Source organism: Apostichopus japonicus, chromosome 20, assembly GCF_037975245.1.
Source record: "Apostichopus japonicus isolate 1M-3 chromosome 20, ASM3797524v1, whole genome shotgun sequence".
Taxonomy (NCBI): Eukaryota; Metazoa; Echinodermata; class Holothuroidea; order Aspidochirotida; family Stichopodidae; genus Apostichopus; species Apostichopus japonicus.
The window spans coordinates 28,294,857-28,314,748 of NC_092580.1; the positions used below are offsets into that span (position 1 = coordinate 28,294,857).

Consider the following 19,892-nt stretch of genomic DNA (forward strand, 5'->3'; position numbering starts at 1 on the left):
TGTCAGAACGGAATTTAAACGTCAACTTTTTCGTCACATTAAATTTGATAGACTGAAATTGCTGTGATACGTATTGTGCTGTTGAATGCTAGTAAATTTTTCGACGTCTACGTTTTCAGAGTCGCTATACTCCCTGAGCTCTTTGTTGGCTGGTTAATGACCAGAATGGTTTTATATTTTTGATTAATATGCATTATTGCACGTTTGTGGACCATGAACCACAATAAAACCATGAAAATAAATCCCTGGGCCATTAATTTATTGAAAGTGGAGTAAAGAAATGGGAGGAAAAACTGAAGCATTTTGACAGAAATATTAGCCATAAGCTACAATTCAAATCTTTATCGGTTGACATTTTGTGGTAGAGAAGGGCTTACCTCTGAATTCTGGTACATTGGTCCCCTGCTGAGAGATACAGGAGCGGATGCCTGGGCGGACCAACCACCACAATGAAAAGTTTGACCCAGAGAGGAAGAGAGTGACTGGTACTGCTGGGTCTGTGGTTAAAAAAGTAGGATATGAGACAGCAAGACTCGACATTAAATTCAGACCTTTGGGGGAAAAGTGTTTTTCTTGGATGTTACTTACTTTGGATAATGCAGTTTGTAGTATACATGCACTCAATGGTAGTAGGTTAAGTTAGACTTGGTGGACTATACAGGCTGCAGCAGGATAAATGTTTTAATCGGAAGTCAGAATTTGGTAATAATTGGGTTATATCGAAGCCGACCACAGTGGACAGTTTTGCACAGGTGATGGTATTTTTGTCTGGTTTGTGGAATTATAGTGGTTTTTATTGGGACATCTCTACTTTAAGTAGGACTATGTTCAGTTATTCTGTTTGGTTAAAGAAAGAGTTGTCCTCTGGTGGGTCTCTCTTGTGAGTGTTATATGTTAATGATTTGTATGAATTTGCATGAAATCTGAGCCTATTTTTGTCCCAGTTCAAACTGACTTTGGCAATCACAGAAATATCTCGCTTTGAAATAAAATATTATATTATGTCACGCCACTTGTTTTATAGTACAACACTGATGCACATGAAATGTGGGCATGGCTTGTTACTTAGTTCAAAATGACTTTGCTTATAGACTTGCACAATCAAAAAAAGGCGCTCGCTTTTTAAGTATTAATTTATTTAAATTAATGTATTTCTGCATGCAAAATGAAGTATTTCATAAATCATTTTGGCTCCCTAGTTTACACCAGCATAACATTATGAAGCAAATTTATATGTCTGAACAATTAAAAACGAAAAATGTAATTTACTTTAGAGACCACAGTGGGCAGCAGTATAAACACCATAACTGTACAGTATATACTGTACAGAGCTCTGAGATACTGCCTGTGTGTGTGTGTGTACATTGCTATGATGTCTGACTGAATAGTACCATTGTCAAGCTAGGTGGTTACTATGACAACACAAACAGGACCATTGTTATATTAGACTGGAGATTGTCACTGTGTCAAAGGATGTATTTTGCCAAGCCTTTTTACCAACTCCAAGGTTGTTTTATGTTTTTTGAATAGGATTTCACCAGGTCAAGTGCATAATTCTCTCTGCAGTCATAATTCCACAAGGAGTAGAAGAGATTTAGTTTGGAGGCCAAAGTAATCTGCTTTAAGACTACATCAATTGACAAAATTTAAGTTTTTTTCGAAGAAAAAATAAAACAATTAAAGGTTTTAGATGATTACCGCTTTTCAAAGAATCTTTCCACATACAATAATTATTAGTCAATTGCTTTTGGGGGTTTGTCACTTGTAGGAGAATATAAGTGAGTGGGTTTTGTAAATTTTCTTTGATGTTGATGGTATCAGGGTACAGTATTAACCCACGCAAAAGGTTGTAGTACGGTGAGGAGAGGGAGTCGTGGGATGGAAAGCTACTTGGTAAGAAGTGTTCATGAGCTGCCAAGTGATATTTAACCCATGATATTGTCTCCTGTAGAACAATTGACATTTAATCACACTCGTTAATTGTCGAGGATATGTGTGAAGCAGACTGATAGTACAGAGAATTAGCCCACATTGTGTGTGTCACAACCCCCGCCACATTGGTGAGGCTGCATTGGAGTGAAACAGCTGGTAGAACATGATAAGTAAGACTACTACATGCATTATTATGACTACATAATGACTACATTATGACTACAGTTATGACTTCAAGCATGACTTAATGCATTATTATGACTACAAGTAGAATTTCTCTTAATATCAGTATAAACATGAGTACAATGCTCGAAACATCCAAGTACGAACTTGTGCTTCATCATGCTCTTGTATCTATTCTTGATGTCAGTACAAGCACACATACACGAGGGCTAGTAACCTATAGTCCACTATACTGGAATCCAAGTAACAAGTACATACTTACCTCAGTTTGTGATGCAATTTTTGAGTATTTTAACATTTCTGAGAAAAAAAATTGTCAGAGAGAAAAAACAAAACATTTTGTACATAATTGTGATAAAATAAGGTTCCTCTCTTGTTTTAACTTGTTGCAAAAGGGATTGAGTTTGTAGAGAATTCTCATCAAATCTACATGATTGCTTCCAATTCTGTATTTCATAAAAGAACGATGAAATAATTCACTGGAGTGAGACTCCAGCCAATTTATGACCTTAACAAGTATGGCAAATATCATATATCAAGTATCAAATATCAAGTATATCATATATAGACCTAAACAAGTATATCAAGTATAAACAAGTTGATAATAATCCCCATATAGTGAGTTTGTGCTTCTGTCATATTCGTAGTGTTGTTCAATGTATACCTTCAGGTGAGTGTTATTGTTACAATATTTGGAATAGATTATATTTTACCAGAGACATTTTCGCTGGAAATGTCCACAGCCCTAGGTGTATCATGTCTGCTCGTGGTGAGACGCATGACATGGGTTCTAATCTAATTGATCTGGAAAAAAAAAAAACAATCTTGTTTCCTTTCATTTTATGGTAAACCATCAGTTTTATGCTGGATCTGAACTCTTCTGAGGCTATACATATTTTTCTGTCTCTTTGATCCTTCGTTCTTTGTTGAAATGTTCTTCGAAATTGCGTGTGGCAAAGTGGATTTTCTCCTCGGTTTGAAGAATGATGTAATTTTGGCAGATCTGTTTTCCTTTCAGATTTACTTCTAAGTTTGTTGAAGTTGCAGAAAACGGCCCCATTAAAAGTGTAATAGCATCAGTCCTATCCTGTGTATTTGAGATTCAACAACTGTTTCTTTAGATCTTGGAAGTGAAAGTTGAAACAATGAGATGAATTATAAATGGAGTATTGTATCATCACATTCTCAGAAGGGAAGGGAATTTGAAAGTGTTAACTTCAAAAGCTACTTCAGTTTCATAGTTGGTTTAATTAGTTTGTATACTGTATAAAAGGTGCCAAGTACTACCTAGTGCATATCTTCTTAGCGGGATACTTTTCTACAGTGTGGCAGTTGTTGATCGTGTAGCCTCATTTGATATGAACTCTTCGGGATCGACGTATACTGGTTCGGATTCTTTGGAATGAGGATCACATCGAACCGCGGATCTTTGGTCGTCGGTTGAGCTTTGGTTTAGACGTTGAGTTGGTTTATTGGTGTTGAATCTGTTGATATACTTTAATGGGGTTGAAGTGGCTTGTTGGTATCAATGTCAGATGGACCCAGCATGCAAGAAGTTTGTGAAATAAAGTTTGTTTCTGTCATATCATCCACCCCTCCTCCCAGATCCTCCAAATTGGGTAAGTAAGAAAAGCTGGGTCAATACATTTCTATAATGGGGAAATAATCTTGTTGCTTGTCTCTAAACTGTTTAATCAAGACATTGCGACTGTACATATAACGATGACGTTTCTGTATGCAGCTGAGCAAAACGGGTAATTTTTATTCTTATGCATAGATCTCTAAAACAAATTAGAAACTGATTTTTCTGCCACAGGTTTATCTGTACTATAAATGTGCAGTGTAACAAACAGAAGTTACCGACCGACAGCTTACTGTACATACATACACCTACTGGTTACACTGTTTTTGCGAGTTTTCAAGTTCTCAGCAGAATTGAAATACATGACAAAGGGCTAGAATTCAAAGAACATATTTTTATAAATGTTAACATTTGCCGTCAACTACTTGACATGCACAATGTACTAAATTTATTCAATTCTTTTTTATTTGATGGAGAAGGACTTTTGTATTAACAAACAGCTGTAACTTTGTTTACTTTAGAGATTCAATAAGTTATGGAGGTTATACCACACATCTGGAGGAGAGGACAAACAATGAGTCATATATATCTATCTCTCTTTATATATATATATATATATATATATATATATGAAAGAAACCTTATTTTGATTTTGATAAATCATTCTTTCTATGAAGGAGAGAGCTTAGACACTTTTTTCCTTCTGCTGAAAGGTACGAAGCAGTTTTAGTAGAAAACGTTGTGTACTTGTGATGTTTGTCGCAGCTTTTTTTCGTAGATCTTCAAAATGAGTCTGAAAAGTATAAACTATTCAAGTGTTCCAAAGTCCAATGGTTTACTTTGTTAGTGTCAGCAGAGACTGGTCATGAAGCGTCCCACTTTACTTGGGGGACATTAACCGACTTGTCCCTAACGTTTGGTTGTCCATTAAAGGTTTTACCATCTCCTGGGACCAAACTTTACATCAGGAAATTAAGGCAGAAAACCTTCAAGCCATGTGATGAGCAGCGCTTCTTCCGTCGACGTCTACTACTATCGTGTCAAATTACAAAAACGAGATAAGGCGTTAAAAGGTTACAGCCGATGAACAGAGAACATTATGCAGTCATGGAAAAGGTCACAATGGTTGTTATAATTCACAGTGTTCTGTATGTTTGCACATTATTCTGTGCCAGCTTATGCGTAAGTAGCGAGGTCAAGTAAGGGCTGTTCTTTGGTTGGTTGACCCTCCGACCAGCCACATTACAACCTTGATCACCCTTTTGGGGGGGGGGGGGGCTGAGAGGGGTCTGGATCCTCCACGAAAGGGAGATTATGACTGCGGGTCTGGTCCTGAGTACACAAGTGTCCACACAACGATCTTGATCGTCCTTTGCGGGTTCAGATCCTCCTTGAGTTCTCAGATGTGAACGAGGCTTTAAAAGTCACTCGTCACGTTTATATCTCTTGAACTGTTCTCTTCCTTTCTGCAGTGCTTAAATAATCTGTGAAAGAAACATAAATTTAATGAGAACAGGTCATAGGAGATGAAACACTTATAGGATTTTAAAAACAATAAAGAATTATTCTGGTATTTTTAAGTCCATCCTCTTTTGCTATGTCATTCAAATACTGGCAACTAATACAACAAATAGTGACTGCAGACATCATACAACTTTCAGTCCAACCCAAATGTCACATAAAATCCATATTAATATTTACCTTTCTTCTGTGAGTCATATATGGGTTTATGCCGCCTGTTAATATGTAACAGCTGTTTGGTTATGTGTAACTGTGTATTATTTAAAGTACAGTGTGACATTTCAAATCCAATTCCATCTTCCACTGCAAATTCTTCAAACTCCACATGGTTGGTTGTGTAGGAGTCACTGTAAGAAGTATCACAATTCCATGCATTGTGTAATTCCATGTTTATAATTACAGAGAAGATTTGAACATTCTTGTCTTCTTTCCACCTATCAGTGATGATATCATGGCAAAAACACGAAAAAGGGGAGGGAGTGTTTGTTAATCAGGAAGAACAGTTATACTTTGTGTGGTTCTTCTACAGTAGCTGTCGCAAATGTAATCTACAATCATTGTGTGGCGAAACCTTGATTTTTGGTTGTGAGGGCAAGGAAGGGGGGGGAGGGTCAGGGGTAGAAAGAGAACAGATAGAATGGGAAGAGCAAATACCTGTTGCCTACTGTAATTATGGTTACTTACAACCTAAAACTGTTGTGACAGATCTGTAAGTGTTCAATGTATGGGGAATGCTTCCAATGGGAGGGTTGGGGGGGGGGGATTGGGGAGGAGTAGAACTTTTCCCTCTCTCATACCTAAATTGATACTGCTGATCTGCATTCCAGCAGGTCTTCGCTATCACACTTCTCTGATGTGTTTGTAATAAATTAATGATATCTTTATGATATTTTAACCACCATTCAAATTAAAGTTGTGATCTGATACCAGTAGTTATACACAAGTTACATTTGTAATCAGACACTCTGAGTTTATTGATATTGAATTTTAACCAGTTATTTAATTCCTCACTTACCTGCACCCTCGTAACTATTGCACTATTATGTACTGTGGTGGTGTGGACAATACTGTACTTGGTAGTACCCTAAACTACTGCATCATATGTACACCCTTTATGATGAAAATATTGCTCTCTTCCACCCTGTAATTAAATGCACTCACCCATTAACATTTAGACTAATTAATACAGCCATTAGTAATATTCTGATTCCCTATATTTGTCAACATATTGTCCCGACAGTTCTTCCCTTTTGGTGGAAACGAGCAGAAATTGGTTATGTTTAGAAATTTTCCCTAAAGTCCTTTTCCATTTGTAGGTATTTGTAATGTTTTTTTTTTAATTCCTATTTTTATTTCACAAGTTAAATTTGAATAACAGTTCCTGTTTCTATGTCATACTTTACCTATCAAGATTAGATAGAAGCCCTAACCTGTTGTTTATAAATTTATATTCCTGCTTCAAATACTTGTGTATCATCCTTGTATAAATAGAAAAGTAGTGAATAGATACAACCAGAGCTAATAAGGTCTGATGACCTCATAGGCCAATACACAAAGAATGTAGCAAATTATTGCTTTGTGGTAGGTATAACAGGATTACCTTTGCAAACCTGTTGTCACTAATCACATTACTAAACTAAACTAACAAGCTGGTCACTCAAACCACAGAAACACTTGTCTCTGCTTATTGTCTGGGGAACATCTGTAGAAAAAATTGGTTTCTGTGTTTGGGTTTTCCTGGAGTATGACTCAGTTTTCTACTCCCTGAAACCACTAAGCCAGCTGTAGGCGTTGGTTGAACTGTCTGACGCAGGACTTAAGCCATGCCTTTAAAACCTTTGAACCTATCTCAAAACAGGCCTGTCTGTAGCATCCATGGAAACTTCCATTTCCGGTGACCCCCCTCTGGGTTTGGTCCTAGTCATTTGCAATAGAAACTAAAACCGATTTAAAGAACTATTTAGTATCCGGTTATTCCTTTGGCCACCATCTTGATTTATATTAAAATGTAAGATATTAATCCAAGTACGATTGTGATCAATCTAAGTAATGAGTAAATGGTCAATGAATAATTTAATAACTTAAAAAGTGAATTTTTGCACCAGTGGTGTACACAGGATTTCAAAGGTGTGTGTGTGTGGGGGGGGGGGGCTTTAAATCTCCCCCATTTGAGGACAGGTGTGGGTGAAGGATTTTACAGGAAACTGAACGTATATATATATATACACACAATATATACATATCTATATATATACACAATATATACACACAATATATAAACAAACCAAATCAAACAACACCATGTTTACTGTAATGGTAGATTCATATACAACGGTATATACTGTTTAGCAATGTAGTTCCAAGCTCATGGTTCCCACGTCCATGTTTTAATGGTATCTGTTGATTTAATTGTACATGTTTTTGGTTTCTGTGAAATCCAGTGGTGTGAACAGGAAATACAATGATTGTAGAGTGGAGGGTGCGGTTTGTAGTAACCATTATAAACTAAAATATTTGTTAAACTTTTTTTTCGATACGTAATCTTTTGGAAATAGCTTTGAAAAATACGACAATCATGGATTCTTTGGAAGGGTAACAATTTACGTTTATTTCTATTGGGAGTTATTAACTCTCAAAACGGAACTAATTGGAGCTTACGTACAGTAGAATACACAACACAAGGTTAATGCAATTAATTGTGAGAAAACCCTTTAATCTCATTTCTCTTCCCAGTAAAGTAAAAAGAGAAAAGGGTCTCTTTTGTTTTACACATATTTTATAGGAAGTCAATAAATTGTTCCTGCAAGTAAAAGCTTATTGGTAGAACATAAGAAAAAGTATAAAACAAAGGTTACTCATTTCTGTAGTAAATCTCTCCCTTCATTCATAACATTTTCCCCCTTTTTTTGTGGTAAAAACAATTCCTTGTGGATAGGTGGCTTCAGTCAACATTGACATACCATTACTCATGCTATGGGTCACTGGTCTTTGCCTTTCTTGGATACCTGATAGCTTTCAGCTGAGTCTGTGGTATTTTTAGCTTCACAAACCAAATATTTCAAGCCATGTGTTGTATATACTGAGTTTAGTTGTGTTGTTACACAGTTGGTTAAAGAGCTGCTGCTTCAAACAGTAACAGGAATAAGAGTCTGCCAGTGTTTAAATGCTGGTAGCGTGGCATTGACGTGTGTAAGTCGAGATTCTATGAAGTCAATCGGCTTTTGTCATGCAAACACTTGATTGTTGATTTTTCTTTGTAAATTATGTAAAATGGAGTATGGTTGTTCCTGTTGTGGTCGGCTGAATAGACTCTGGATTTGCTATCTCATTCTATTTTGTGGAATTTTGTGATTTGTTAGTATAACCTATGTGGATATTATTATCTGGCTGTTTATAAGCAACGTTGGTACAGGAAGTCGGACAAGTAACATCCATCAGTAGGTATCAGCCATTCTACCATTTATTCTGTTCGTCTCCCTTAACATTGACTTTATACATGTCCTGTAAATGAAGACTTAATCTCGTTCTTTTTAATTATCTTTGTTATACTTCTCCAAAGCTAGCAATATTTTGAATAAATTTTGAATTTTTGATTTTTGGAAACCAATTAGTGGTTTTTACCTTTTCAACGAGAAAGTTTTTTTTAAATTTTGTTTTTTAGCAACTGTTTATTAAAATAACATGCCTATATTTTACACTATGTAAGTGTATGGAGGAAGTAGTTAGACATGAATCCTTTTTAAGTCAGTCAACCTAAAAACTTAGTATTTGTGATCGACTAAACAAGTAAATGATTTTGGGAAAACTTGTAAAGCTGATGTCCATTTTGAAAATAGTCAATTTCATAATTTTCCCTCCCCTTCCTAACATTCCCCCCCCCCACGGTGTATGCTGACACTTTATGCATAATTCTAAAGTTGACAGTACTTTTAGAAATGCCTTTTGAGGGAATATTTTATTTATTGCTGTTAGTTTATTCACAACTTATGCTTCTTCCTTCTGTTATATTAGTCTTTACAACAGTTCCTGTTACATCCAGGGAATAAATTTAATATGTTGAGTAAGGTTTGAGACATTTCCCCATGATACTTGTATATAAACAGTGGGTAAACAGTACTTGTTATGATATGATATGCCAAACCTTGATTAAGTGACCCGAATATTTTGAACTTTCATTTCTAAAAACTTAAAGCCTGTGCACTGCAATCAGTAACGTCGATGAATCTTCAACGTCTATTCCCACCGTTCTTTGGCCGTACTTGATTAATCGATCGACGGTCTTCATGAATGGAGAAGATGATTATCATTGTAGATGATCAAAGATGATAATTTAACGAGACTGAAACTGAATAGTCATGCAAAACGTAACTAGATAGTCGTGATGCCAATAAAATAGCTAAAATGACCACAAAGTTTCAAGAACCTAAGGCAGGCTGTATAAAGCATTTCTTTTCACAATTTCGGAATAGTTTTAATTTGCATGATGTTCCAAATTTTTTGATATTAGTATCTTTTGCACTGACAACTTTTGTGGTTACATAAACTGAAAACAAGGGAAACATACACTGAAATGTTGTATAGAAGTAATCCTCATTGACCTTTACTTGCTAGTAGTCACTTTCAACTTTTGTTTGCTACTTCTGTAGGAACCTGGAAGTTTCATATATAGATGCTGTATTATAAATGAACATGTTTCATATTTCACTTGGCCAAATATTTTGACCAAGCAGAGCATTCTAGATAGCATGTAGGTTGAACCGCCAATATTTCATGTACTAGACACAGGTGTGTTTGCAGCAGTACAGCTTAAATGGTCACTACTTAGCAACTCCGCACGTTGATTGACGTTGTTATTTCTGCCTTTTTTTAACTGGAACAGTGATACCACAATATAGATATATCACCATCTTCATCTTTAGCCAATGATTACCTCCAAAATTTTGTTATATATGCAACTTTTTGTTAATAATTTGCAATGTGGATTTGTAACGATTTATGAACCTTTCTGCTACTCGGAAGCATTACCAGTATTATTTTCCAAAAGTGATTTTGTCATGACTCAAAAAGGTTCCAAATTCCATGTATTTCGTCAAATTTGAAAAGAAATCTATCTGTCTGCATCTACACTAATGGTTATTCCCACAAGTATTTTCCAGTTATTGCCCATAGCAATTAAATTTCAGATGAAGTATCTGTTTCATGTCACTGGATTCCAATTAATCTCTGATTGCCAGTGTTTTACAAAGTCTGGAATCTTTCCAAAATATTTGACCAGTGTTTTTATTCTTTTTTTCCCAGTTGGGAGGTTAGGGAGGGGGGGGGTTTAAGATCTATCACAAAAACTGTGGACTGTTGTTGAACGATATCTTTTGAAAATTAAGTACAGGGAATAATTTATCCGATCTAGCAGTAAAATGGTATGCAGAAATGGTATGCAAAATGTTCAAATGACTATACAAGACCAAAGATTTATAGCAATTTTTTAAGTATTTTATTAAGAGACAAAGATCAGAGCCTTAAAAACTACTATGCCAAATTTGAAAACTAAATTATGCCCTGAAAGTGTATAATTAACTGTGATATAGGTGTCATGTGATCAAGTTCTTGTATGAATGATGTACTGCTTTATCTACTACGATCAATAAACCTGTTTTTGCAAAACCAGAAACCAGTTAATGAACTGAAACATCAGATGTATGACTAAGTTTCAATTAGTTTAAATTAAGTTTTTAACAGCATTGTAAATTTAAAATGTTTCAACAGGAACAAGACTAATAATATATAGAAACTGAAAATTGTGTTTCCATTGCATTATAATATGTACCAAAATAAATGATTAAAAGAGTGATAAAATCAGTTTTTGTTTTGCTGTGTTTTGCTGCAACTGTTTGAAGTATGTGTGGTATGAAGTAGGTGGGTGTGGCACTCTACCAGTGACCGGGGGGGGGGGGGGGAGGCAGCAGACTGTTGAACAGTTGCATGCAAAGTCCCTTGCATAGCAATGATACACTACCAGACACTGTGAAACGACTATAAATATATATAATTATTTTCATTTTGTTTACAGTTATATGCAAGTAATTGAAGGTCTTCCAACCTATGGCGTGCATTACTATGAAGTCAAAGATAAGTCTGGGTTACCTTGGTGGCTCGGCCTAAGCTACAAAGGTATCGGACAGTACGACCTAGGAGACAGAGTAACCCCTAGAAACGTAAGTATGAAGCAGGAACCGTCAATCCTCCTTGTTGTCTATAGGATATCTAAACAGTTTGGGATTTCTTAGAAGTGACAGACTTACATATGGATACACATGGATACATATGGATCCATATAATGGATACAATGGATCCATATAATGTCTTCAAGACACAAAGGCCAGTCCATCCTGTAATATGCTAGAAATGTATCAACAAAATAGCCAGAAGCTTGGTGAACTTCCATTTGGTTTCGGAGAAATTAACTCAGATGTTTGCAGATTAAGATGGCACTGTGAAGACAACAGTATTTTCATGAATACAATTTTCAAACTTTTGGTTGATTTATGATGCTATCATTTTGAGGCAAGAAAGGTGAACTTAGAAGATAGCGTTGAAGATTTTTTTAGCCAGGAACAACAGGTGACCATTTTTGGTATCTCTCTAGAATATTTTAGCAGAATTTTGTGTCTTGTGAATACTTGAAGATACACCCGTAGAATACGAATAGTTCCTTGTTCCTGGTCTGTCAGGATGTTGGGGTTTGATGAATCATCTCATACATTCATCAGCAAACCAGCTCTGCTTCTGAGTTTTGGGATGGTTTTTTGATCAAAGCAAATTCTCAGTTGAGGGGGGGTGGGGGTCACTTGACTTATTCTATATTCACTACTGTAAAAGCAGTTAAAAGATGTTATCCTGCCAGGATATTTGAAACCAGTTTTGATTAGGTTTAGAAATATATACATCAGATAGACTGTGAATTTTCACTTTTTTTGTGGCCATCCTACTAGTCTCATACACTACTAGATAACTGTCTATATCCTTTGAACTCGTAAGATCCTTGTTATAAGGAAATGAGTTCGATTCAGAAGTCATTAACTGGACTGTGTATTAACCGGCAAAAAAGGTGCAATTAACAGTAATAGTACTGTATCAAATTAATATGCAAGGAAGTGTATAATAAGATAGTAACGAGTATAATAAAGAGATATTCTGATTTAATATTAAAGATTTTTGTCGCCTTCAATTTTCCAATTTGCTTTTCAACATGTGATCATGTTTGTCTTTGAGGACAAAATGTTGAGAACTGAATAAGATTGTTAATTACTTGCTCATTAAAGCTTCATTTGGTGAAAAAAAAAATGGTGTTCCAGGTTGCTTAATTGCAATGGTAATTAACGTTATACCCGTATTACGTATTACGTGTATTACGTACTACTTGTATTTTACGTGTATATTACGGTATTTCACGTTTATTTGGTAAAGTTGGTAACCAGATGCAAACTGCGTACTGCTTTAATAGATACAATTAATAATTGGCAAGGTATTCTATCGAATTAACAGACCTGTTGTTAGGAAGGGTATCTATATGGTTAATAAGTTTGTCCATTCTCTATAGTAATATGATATCCTGATAATTAAAAGAGACTATTTTCTGGCTATTTGATTTATGTCCCAAGTCCAAGTTCTCAGCTGTGAAACTTCAAGAACTTAACCCTCTTTTAACAAATTTTGCAACTCGTACAGTACACAGTATATATTGTTTTTTTTTAATACACCACCATCTTTTCAGAAATGTTGCAAAGTTTTAGGAAATCAACGTGGATATTACTTTCATGCAAATTGATGTTTTCATACATAAGGGAATGATTTAATAAATTCACCAGATTTTTTTTAAGGTTGTAAACCAATATAAAGCCATGCATTAACATGTATCGTAGTCTGTGCTTTTACTACTGTGTATTAGTTTCATATTTGGTAAACATTTACTAAATGGTTTATTATCTTGTAAGAACTAACGATGGAAAAATTATTAAAAAATAATTTACGAATATTCATCTATACTTTCAGGTATTCAACTGGAAACAACTTCAAAACATTTATTACCAAAGCAGAAAATTTTCCATCGAAGTTCTAGACGCCAAACGGTAAGAAAAACACAATTTTTTTGTATTTGGATGTACCTGTTCTTTAGCATCATCCGTAGGACAAGTCTTGACTTAATGATAGCATAGTCTCCCCTCCCCTCCCTCCATCAAATAGTGAATTTTCTAGATTTGATTCATAACAGCTGATCGGAAACGGATCAGTGGAAGGCTTAGATCCGGCAGGTGGTCCTTCGTTGTCTGTCACAAAAAATCAAAACCAAAATTCAGTTTGTTTTGTCAAATCGTTGTTAATTCGGATTCTGCTTGTTTATATTGTGTGTGTGTGTGTGTGTATTTTAATTCATTCAGTATGGGGCTCTCTTGTCTGTTCTGGAATATAGTTATCTGTGGAGGTCTGTTTCTCATTGTTAGGAATAATAGAAAGATTATAGAAAAACAAAACCATGTGTACTATAAAGAATATTATAATATATATAATGATAATTATATACCTGATAGGAATATATGCAGGTTAACTGACAATAGCTTTGAATTATTCACTATAAGTTTTGAAAGCCTTTATCAAACACACACTCACACACATCGCAAAATAATATTTGGTTTTTGTGTTGTAAAGCTCCAAGTTGGCCGTACATTTGGCTAAGTTCTTTTATAGTTTGTCGTTCTTTGTCATGGTTTTATCAGTTACTGTAAGGTAGTTTGGAGCACGTTTACAAGCAATACTGTGGTACTTTATATAGAAGGATTGGATTATTTTTTACTCTTTGAGTTTAGCACAGCTTCCCACATACAAGATGGATATGTAAGTGTTTCTGTTTTTTGCACTTGAAACAAACTCAAGAGTTGATATATTTTTTGTCTGAACCATGTTACTTTTTACAATTAGCAGCTTAAAATGATTAGAGGTAGTATGGCAAATTGACTGACTGAACTGCTTACAATTTGTGGCTAAAGTTCTTACAATACTCTTACATATGCTGTGACAATAGGTATTGCATACATATAGTTCCTAGTTGTTTTAAACACCTATTGCATTCTGAATATACCCGCTTTAAGAATATCATGCAAAAATAAAGTTTTGGAAATATACTTTTAACTTTTTTAAGTAAGTACTGTCAACTTTGTACCAGTTTGGAAACAAATAGTCTTCAGGACATGGAGTCATAGACCCAAGACTCCATGGTTTTTTGACATCACCAAACAACAGAACTTTCCACTTAAACCACAGACAATTGAAAACTGATCTTTGCTACTCCCTCCTCCCATCCCCCTACTCAATAACAACACCAGACATGTTTTTATTTACTGTCACAAGCAAAATGTTAGTTTTGTTAACTTTCCTCCCAGTGAAATCTGGTGGTGACTGCAGCAGTTATCCTGGAGAAATCAAAACACACTTTTAACCAGAAATGACTCCAAGCGCTGATTCTTCCTCCATCTTGTCAGCCACATCAGTAAATAAATTAAAATAATTGTGGTATTTCTTGACTGACCCAGATAGTTTCTGTTTTGTCTGGTGAAGAAGTCAATGACCTGTTGCTTGTAAATTCATTTTAAGAACCAGGTCTGCTCGCTCTAAATATGAGCAACATCTTAATCAAATAACCTAATTTTTGTCATCATATTATCTGGATTGTGTTCAATCTTTGGTAATGATGGTGTTTAAAGCTGCTGCTTTCATTTGCATGCTAAACGGTTTTCTCTCCAGAGACATATTGTAAACGATTCCGCTATTTCGTTTGTCGGTTTATAGTGACATATATAGTTTTTGTTTTGTTTTTGTCTTTTTGATAATTAGGAAAATTAATGTGTCACTTCAATATAGAACTTGCATAAAGGTTGAGCTAATACTGACAATCATTGTTAAAGCAAATATTTAAACTATAGACACCTATAAACCTTTATTTGCATAATGATAGTCCTCTGGCCTGTCAGTTGTTATGGTCATAAAGAGATTTAGACATCTTTTTGGGCTTGAAATGAAACAAAAACTTTCTGCAGTCTTTATTAAGACAGTGAATTATTTGTACTGTTGATATGAAAGTTAATATATTTTATGACAATAACTATTTGCAAAAAAAGTACTTTTAGCAGTCATATGTAGAGAACAGCACTTGACAACTAAGTAAATATTCGATATGTACAGTATCGTAACATTTTAAGAACATTACAATCACAGAGAATTTCTGTGGTTGCCAAGCAACATCAGTATTATTTGGACTTTGTGGCAATTTTAGCAAGAGTCACTGTAATTCAACACCAAAAGCCTGATTGTTTCAGTATTGACCACTTTCATTTCATAACTTCTTACGGTCAAGCCTACTTGTAATTAACCTCTGACCCTTGTTTCTCTGAGCTACATTCAGCCATGTACTTGTTCTGTCTTCAATCCTCTTATGCAACATATTGACTTTGGACTGAATTTCCTCCATTTCCATTGTCTGTCTGTATTTATAGCTCCTTTCATTGAACCTCTAATCGATTGCTCCTGGACTTCTTCTTTAAGTCTTGGTCAAGAGCTATCACCCCATTTATCAAATTTCTTTAAAAGGCATTGGCTACTTAAAGTTTTCCTTTTAAGTAAAGATTAAAACCAACCAGGACACTCTAATTTTTTTAACTCGATGTTTGTCGCCGGAGAACTACTGTATGGGCAGTAGAGATTGGTACATCTTGGTGTAGTAATACGAACTGTTATTAAGTACCTGGTAGGCAATCCACTCCCGTTATTGTCTGAGAAGGAGGTGAATGACTTGGTCAATAGACCTCACTCAGCTTTAAAGCTATATGCTATATGCTGTATGTAATATGATATATATATATATATATATATATATATATATATATATATATATATATATATATATATATATATGGGCCTTTACACAGTAAACCAACACGAAAATCAACACATGCAGTTTTCAGTATTGAAATTGGTATTTTCTTTGTTCTATTAGGATGAGTGTTAGTTATTTGAAGCAGAGAGATAGCATAGAAAGTTTCAACATCCTACTTGAATTTTGAAATTTTGGTCCATTGGAATCCTATGGGAAAAATAACGGGCGAACATTGACATACACCAGAAATATATAACGGTTGTAACACATTGACATACATCACATGGCAGGCAATTTTTCATAAAGTTTAAAACATATATAGTCTTGGACATTTTCCTATGATGGCATATAGTCATACCTGCCACACAACCAAACGAGAGCAATCGGTGATGCATATCATCCTTAGTAGCGCATGAAATAGGTAACAGTCGAACAGTATGTCAAAAATGTTCGACCGTTATAAATGTACCACAAAAAATTGCGAAACTCAAAAAGTATACAGTGCATGTAGTTCCTTTTGTGTATACAGATTCCTACCATGAAAAAGTTTATAAAAACCATGGAAACTTCATTTGATGATGCACATGGGGGTATAGTGGTACGTTTGAAAAAGATTGACGTACACATGAGTTACATTTTTGTATGTCAAACTTCTTAAAATTTGCCACCTGTGCCCCATGTGCACCAAAAAATGATGTTTTCATTGTTTATATAAACCACTACTGGCTAAGATTCTGAGTGCAGTAACATGGATCATATACATTTCAAATCTTTTGAGTTATGCCATTTTTTAACGTAAATTTATAACGGTTGAACATTTTTTACATGTTCGCCCGTTATCTATTTCATGCTGTACTGAGCGTGATATATACATCATATATTACTCTAATGTGGTTGTGAGTTAGACATGACTGTATGCCATCATAGGAAAGGTCAAAGACTAAGTATGTTTCAAACTATGAAAAATTGCCATCTATGTGATGTATGTCAATGTTTTGCAACTGTTGTATTTTCTTGCCGTATGTCAATGTCCAACCGTTATTTTCCTATAGGATTCTAATGGGCCATTTTTCAAAATTCAAGTAGGAAGTTGAAACTTTTTACTCTAGCTCTTTGCTTCAAATGAGTAATATTACAGAACATTGGAAATATCAATTTTAGGGGTGGAAAACCTCTATGTTATCATTTCGTGTTGGTTTACTGTGTATTTGCCCATATATATATATATATATATATATATATATACACATATATATATACATATGTATATATATGTATATATATATATATATATATATATATATATATATATATATGTTTATACATATATATGTTTATACATATATAACTATATATTAAATGGTAATGGGGTGGATAATCCAGAACAGTGAATAAACTTCCAGCCTCCACAGGGATTCAAACCCGGGCCTCCCGCTTTATATGCGGCCACCCTAACCAACTAGGCTATGGACACTGATTGTCCAGAGATTCGAAACCAGCAAGGAATGTTGTTATTCCACTCTAGGCTTTTGTCGCCTGTATCGAAGAACAACGCTAGCCCTGTGTTGTTGGCATATTTTAGTCTAGAGATCAATCATGACACTAACCAACTTGAAATCATTTGTGAATCCTACAGCTGTATCTCGAAAGAGATACTTTGAACAAAACTGTTAAATGAATAAATACATATATACATGAAAAACATATTAGTTTACACCAAGTATTCACAGAGGTACTGTAAGTTGCAAGCCTGAAACACTCGCGATGAAAATTTTGCGTTGACATTTCTTTCCAGTGGACTGAGCAAACAGCTCAGGTTATAGAGTGTTTAGTTTTATATGAATCTACCAAAAGTCTTGAGCATTATCAATTGAAGATATCAACTAGTCTGTGCCTGCAGAGACTTGGAGGTACTCTTGTTTTCTTCGAGACGAACAATGTCGTAGGGTCAATTGCTACCAAAATATCTTCAAGTGGTTCCTGGTTTTCTTTTTCGAGCTTCCTTTCGTAATATTAACTGGTGTTGTATCATCCACTGAGGGAGTTCCCAATGACTTTGTCTTGGGTACGACAAATGAGAACTCTTTTGTGATGTTAATTAAGCTCGACGGTAGCCACGTCAAAGCTATCATATTTCTTTAAATTTATTTTTTCACGGGCGACGGTGATTACATGCGATGCTTTGGCAATTTTATCGAGATTAAAAGTGTGGGGATGGCAGACAAAGCCATCCATCTCGCTGTATTTCCACGAAGAAGAAGAAGAGATTTTTGATCGGGCTGTCGAAATTTTGGTGGCAGATAGACAAAGGAAATGAGTCTCACCTGGCAGACTGTCAATCATTGGCTAATTTGGCTCCCAGAATGAGTTCTTCGTTTTGGTTACAAATGCTCAGTCCTGATGAAATGTGCCTGTGGGTGGGCTGGGGTATTATGATGTCTGCAATCTTTCACTATGATTCAAAACCATTTTCTATTTAATTCTGCTCTGGAGTTTTGATTGGGAAAAAGGAAAAGAGGAGGAAGCTGGGTGGTTGAAAAAGAGGAGGAGAGATTGGGATGAGAGGATGGGGGTGGGGATGAGTGGATGGGGGTGGGGGTAGGAAAAGAGGATGGGGTGGGGAGAGGATCAGGTGGGGATATGGGAGGAAAGAGGGGAGCAGCTGAATGGAACAGGATGAATGGATGACGGGATGGAGATGTTGTGAGATGGAGAATGTTTGGTGGTGCCAATTCTTTAAGTCAAGTGCTTTTGAGATATTCCTAGTAACTTGGATAATATTTCTGGTAAATGGTGAAAAGACACCGACCATTGCATTTAGTAGTCATTTGAAGTGGCTTGACAGATATTTGGAGTCTTTGAAAAATCTATGTTAAAACAATCCACAATTCTTCAAAACCCCTTCATTCCCCTTGCTTGGGAGAGGGGGCGGGTGAGTTGCTTTCAAGGAGATTACCTGTTCCTACCTTTTGTATTACATATTCTGTTTCACATCCTAAGATGAAATTCTGTTACACTCTCTTCTTGCAAAGTTTCAACCACGGCTGTCAATTTACCTGTTCCTACCTCTGTATTTCATGTACCGTTTCATTTCCTAAGTTGAATTCCGTCACTCTCTGTTCTTTCGAATGTTTCAATCACAGCTGTCAATTATTGATTTAGATCAGGACGTGTCTTGAATTCATTGTCACAGCTCTCCTCCTTTTGCCTCTGCCCTAATGGTCCTTTTGTCACAGTCTAGTGAATGTCGTTACCAGTGTGCCCCATCTATGTTTATTAAATTTATAGTAAGTCATCATTGCCACAGGTTGAAATGATTTACGCCTCATCGGTTATTTTGTTCCCTCTGTCTCTCTCCTCATCAGTATACTGCCTCACCCTGTTACATTTTCTTGGCCCCCTAATCAGTTCTCAATTGAATTTTCATCTCGGAGAATCTCTCTCATGTTCGAACGATGACAGCTTGGCTGTCCAGAGTGGCTGTCTGTGTTCTTTGATGTACACTTCGAGCAACATATTTCTTTCGGCTCCAAGTCTAGTCTTTCCGTCGGGAAATTTTTCAAAAAGCGTTTCTTTTGTCGTAGTAATGTGGCCATGATGACAACTCTCTGAGTAAAGGTTTTCATTTGGTGTAAAATTCTGTCAGGAGTGGAAAAAAATAAAAGCTCTCTACAGGGAACCTGGCAATTAGTGGTAATGCCGGAAAATTTGGTCGAAACAAATGTTTTCCGAAGCGTCCAGTCTTTGAAC

The 19,892-nt window shown here is 35.6% G+C and overlaps 1 protein-coding gene across 10 annotated transcripts in view; it reads left to right on the forward strand.

Annotated features, from left to right (window-relative positions):
• Nucleotides 1–19,892, forward strand: part of LOC139962014 (uncharacterized) — a 117,202-nt gene that overhangs the window by 73,125 nt on the left and 24,185 nt on the right. For 7 of the 10 annotated variants that reach the window (XR_011791125.1, XR_011791124.1, XM_071961816.1 and 4 more), the window contains exons 7-8: nt 11,286–11,430; nt 13,268–13,344. Coding sequence is in view for 8 of the 10 variants with exons in the window: in XM_071961816.1 (XP_071817917.1) it covers nt 11,286–11,430; nt 13,268–13,344 (222 nt within the window). In the remaining 2 variants the exon portion in view is untranslated. Of the gene's footprint in view, nt 1–3,387; nt 3,735–8,513; nt 8,660–11,285; nt 11,431–13,267; nt 13,345–19,892 lie in introns of those variants that run through there. The other 3 variants (XM_071961819.1, XM_071961820.1, XM_071961818.1) reach the window with 3 other exon arrangements.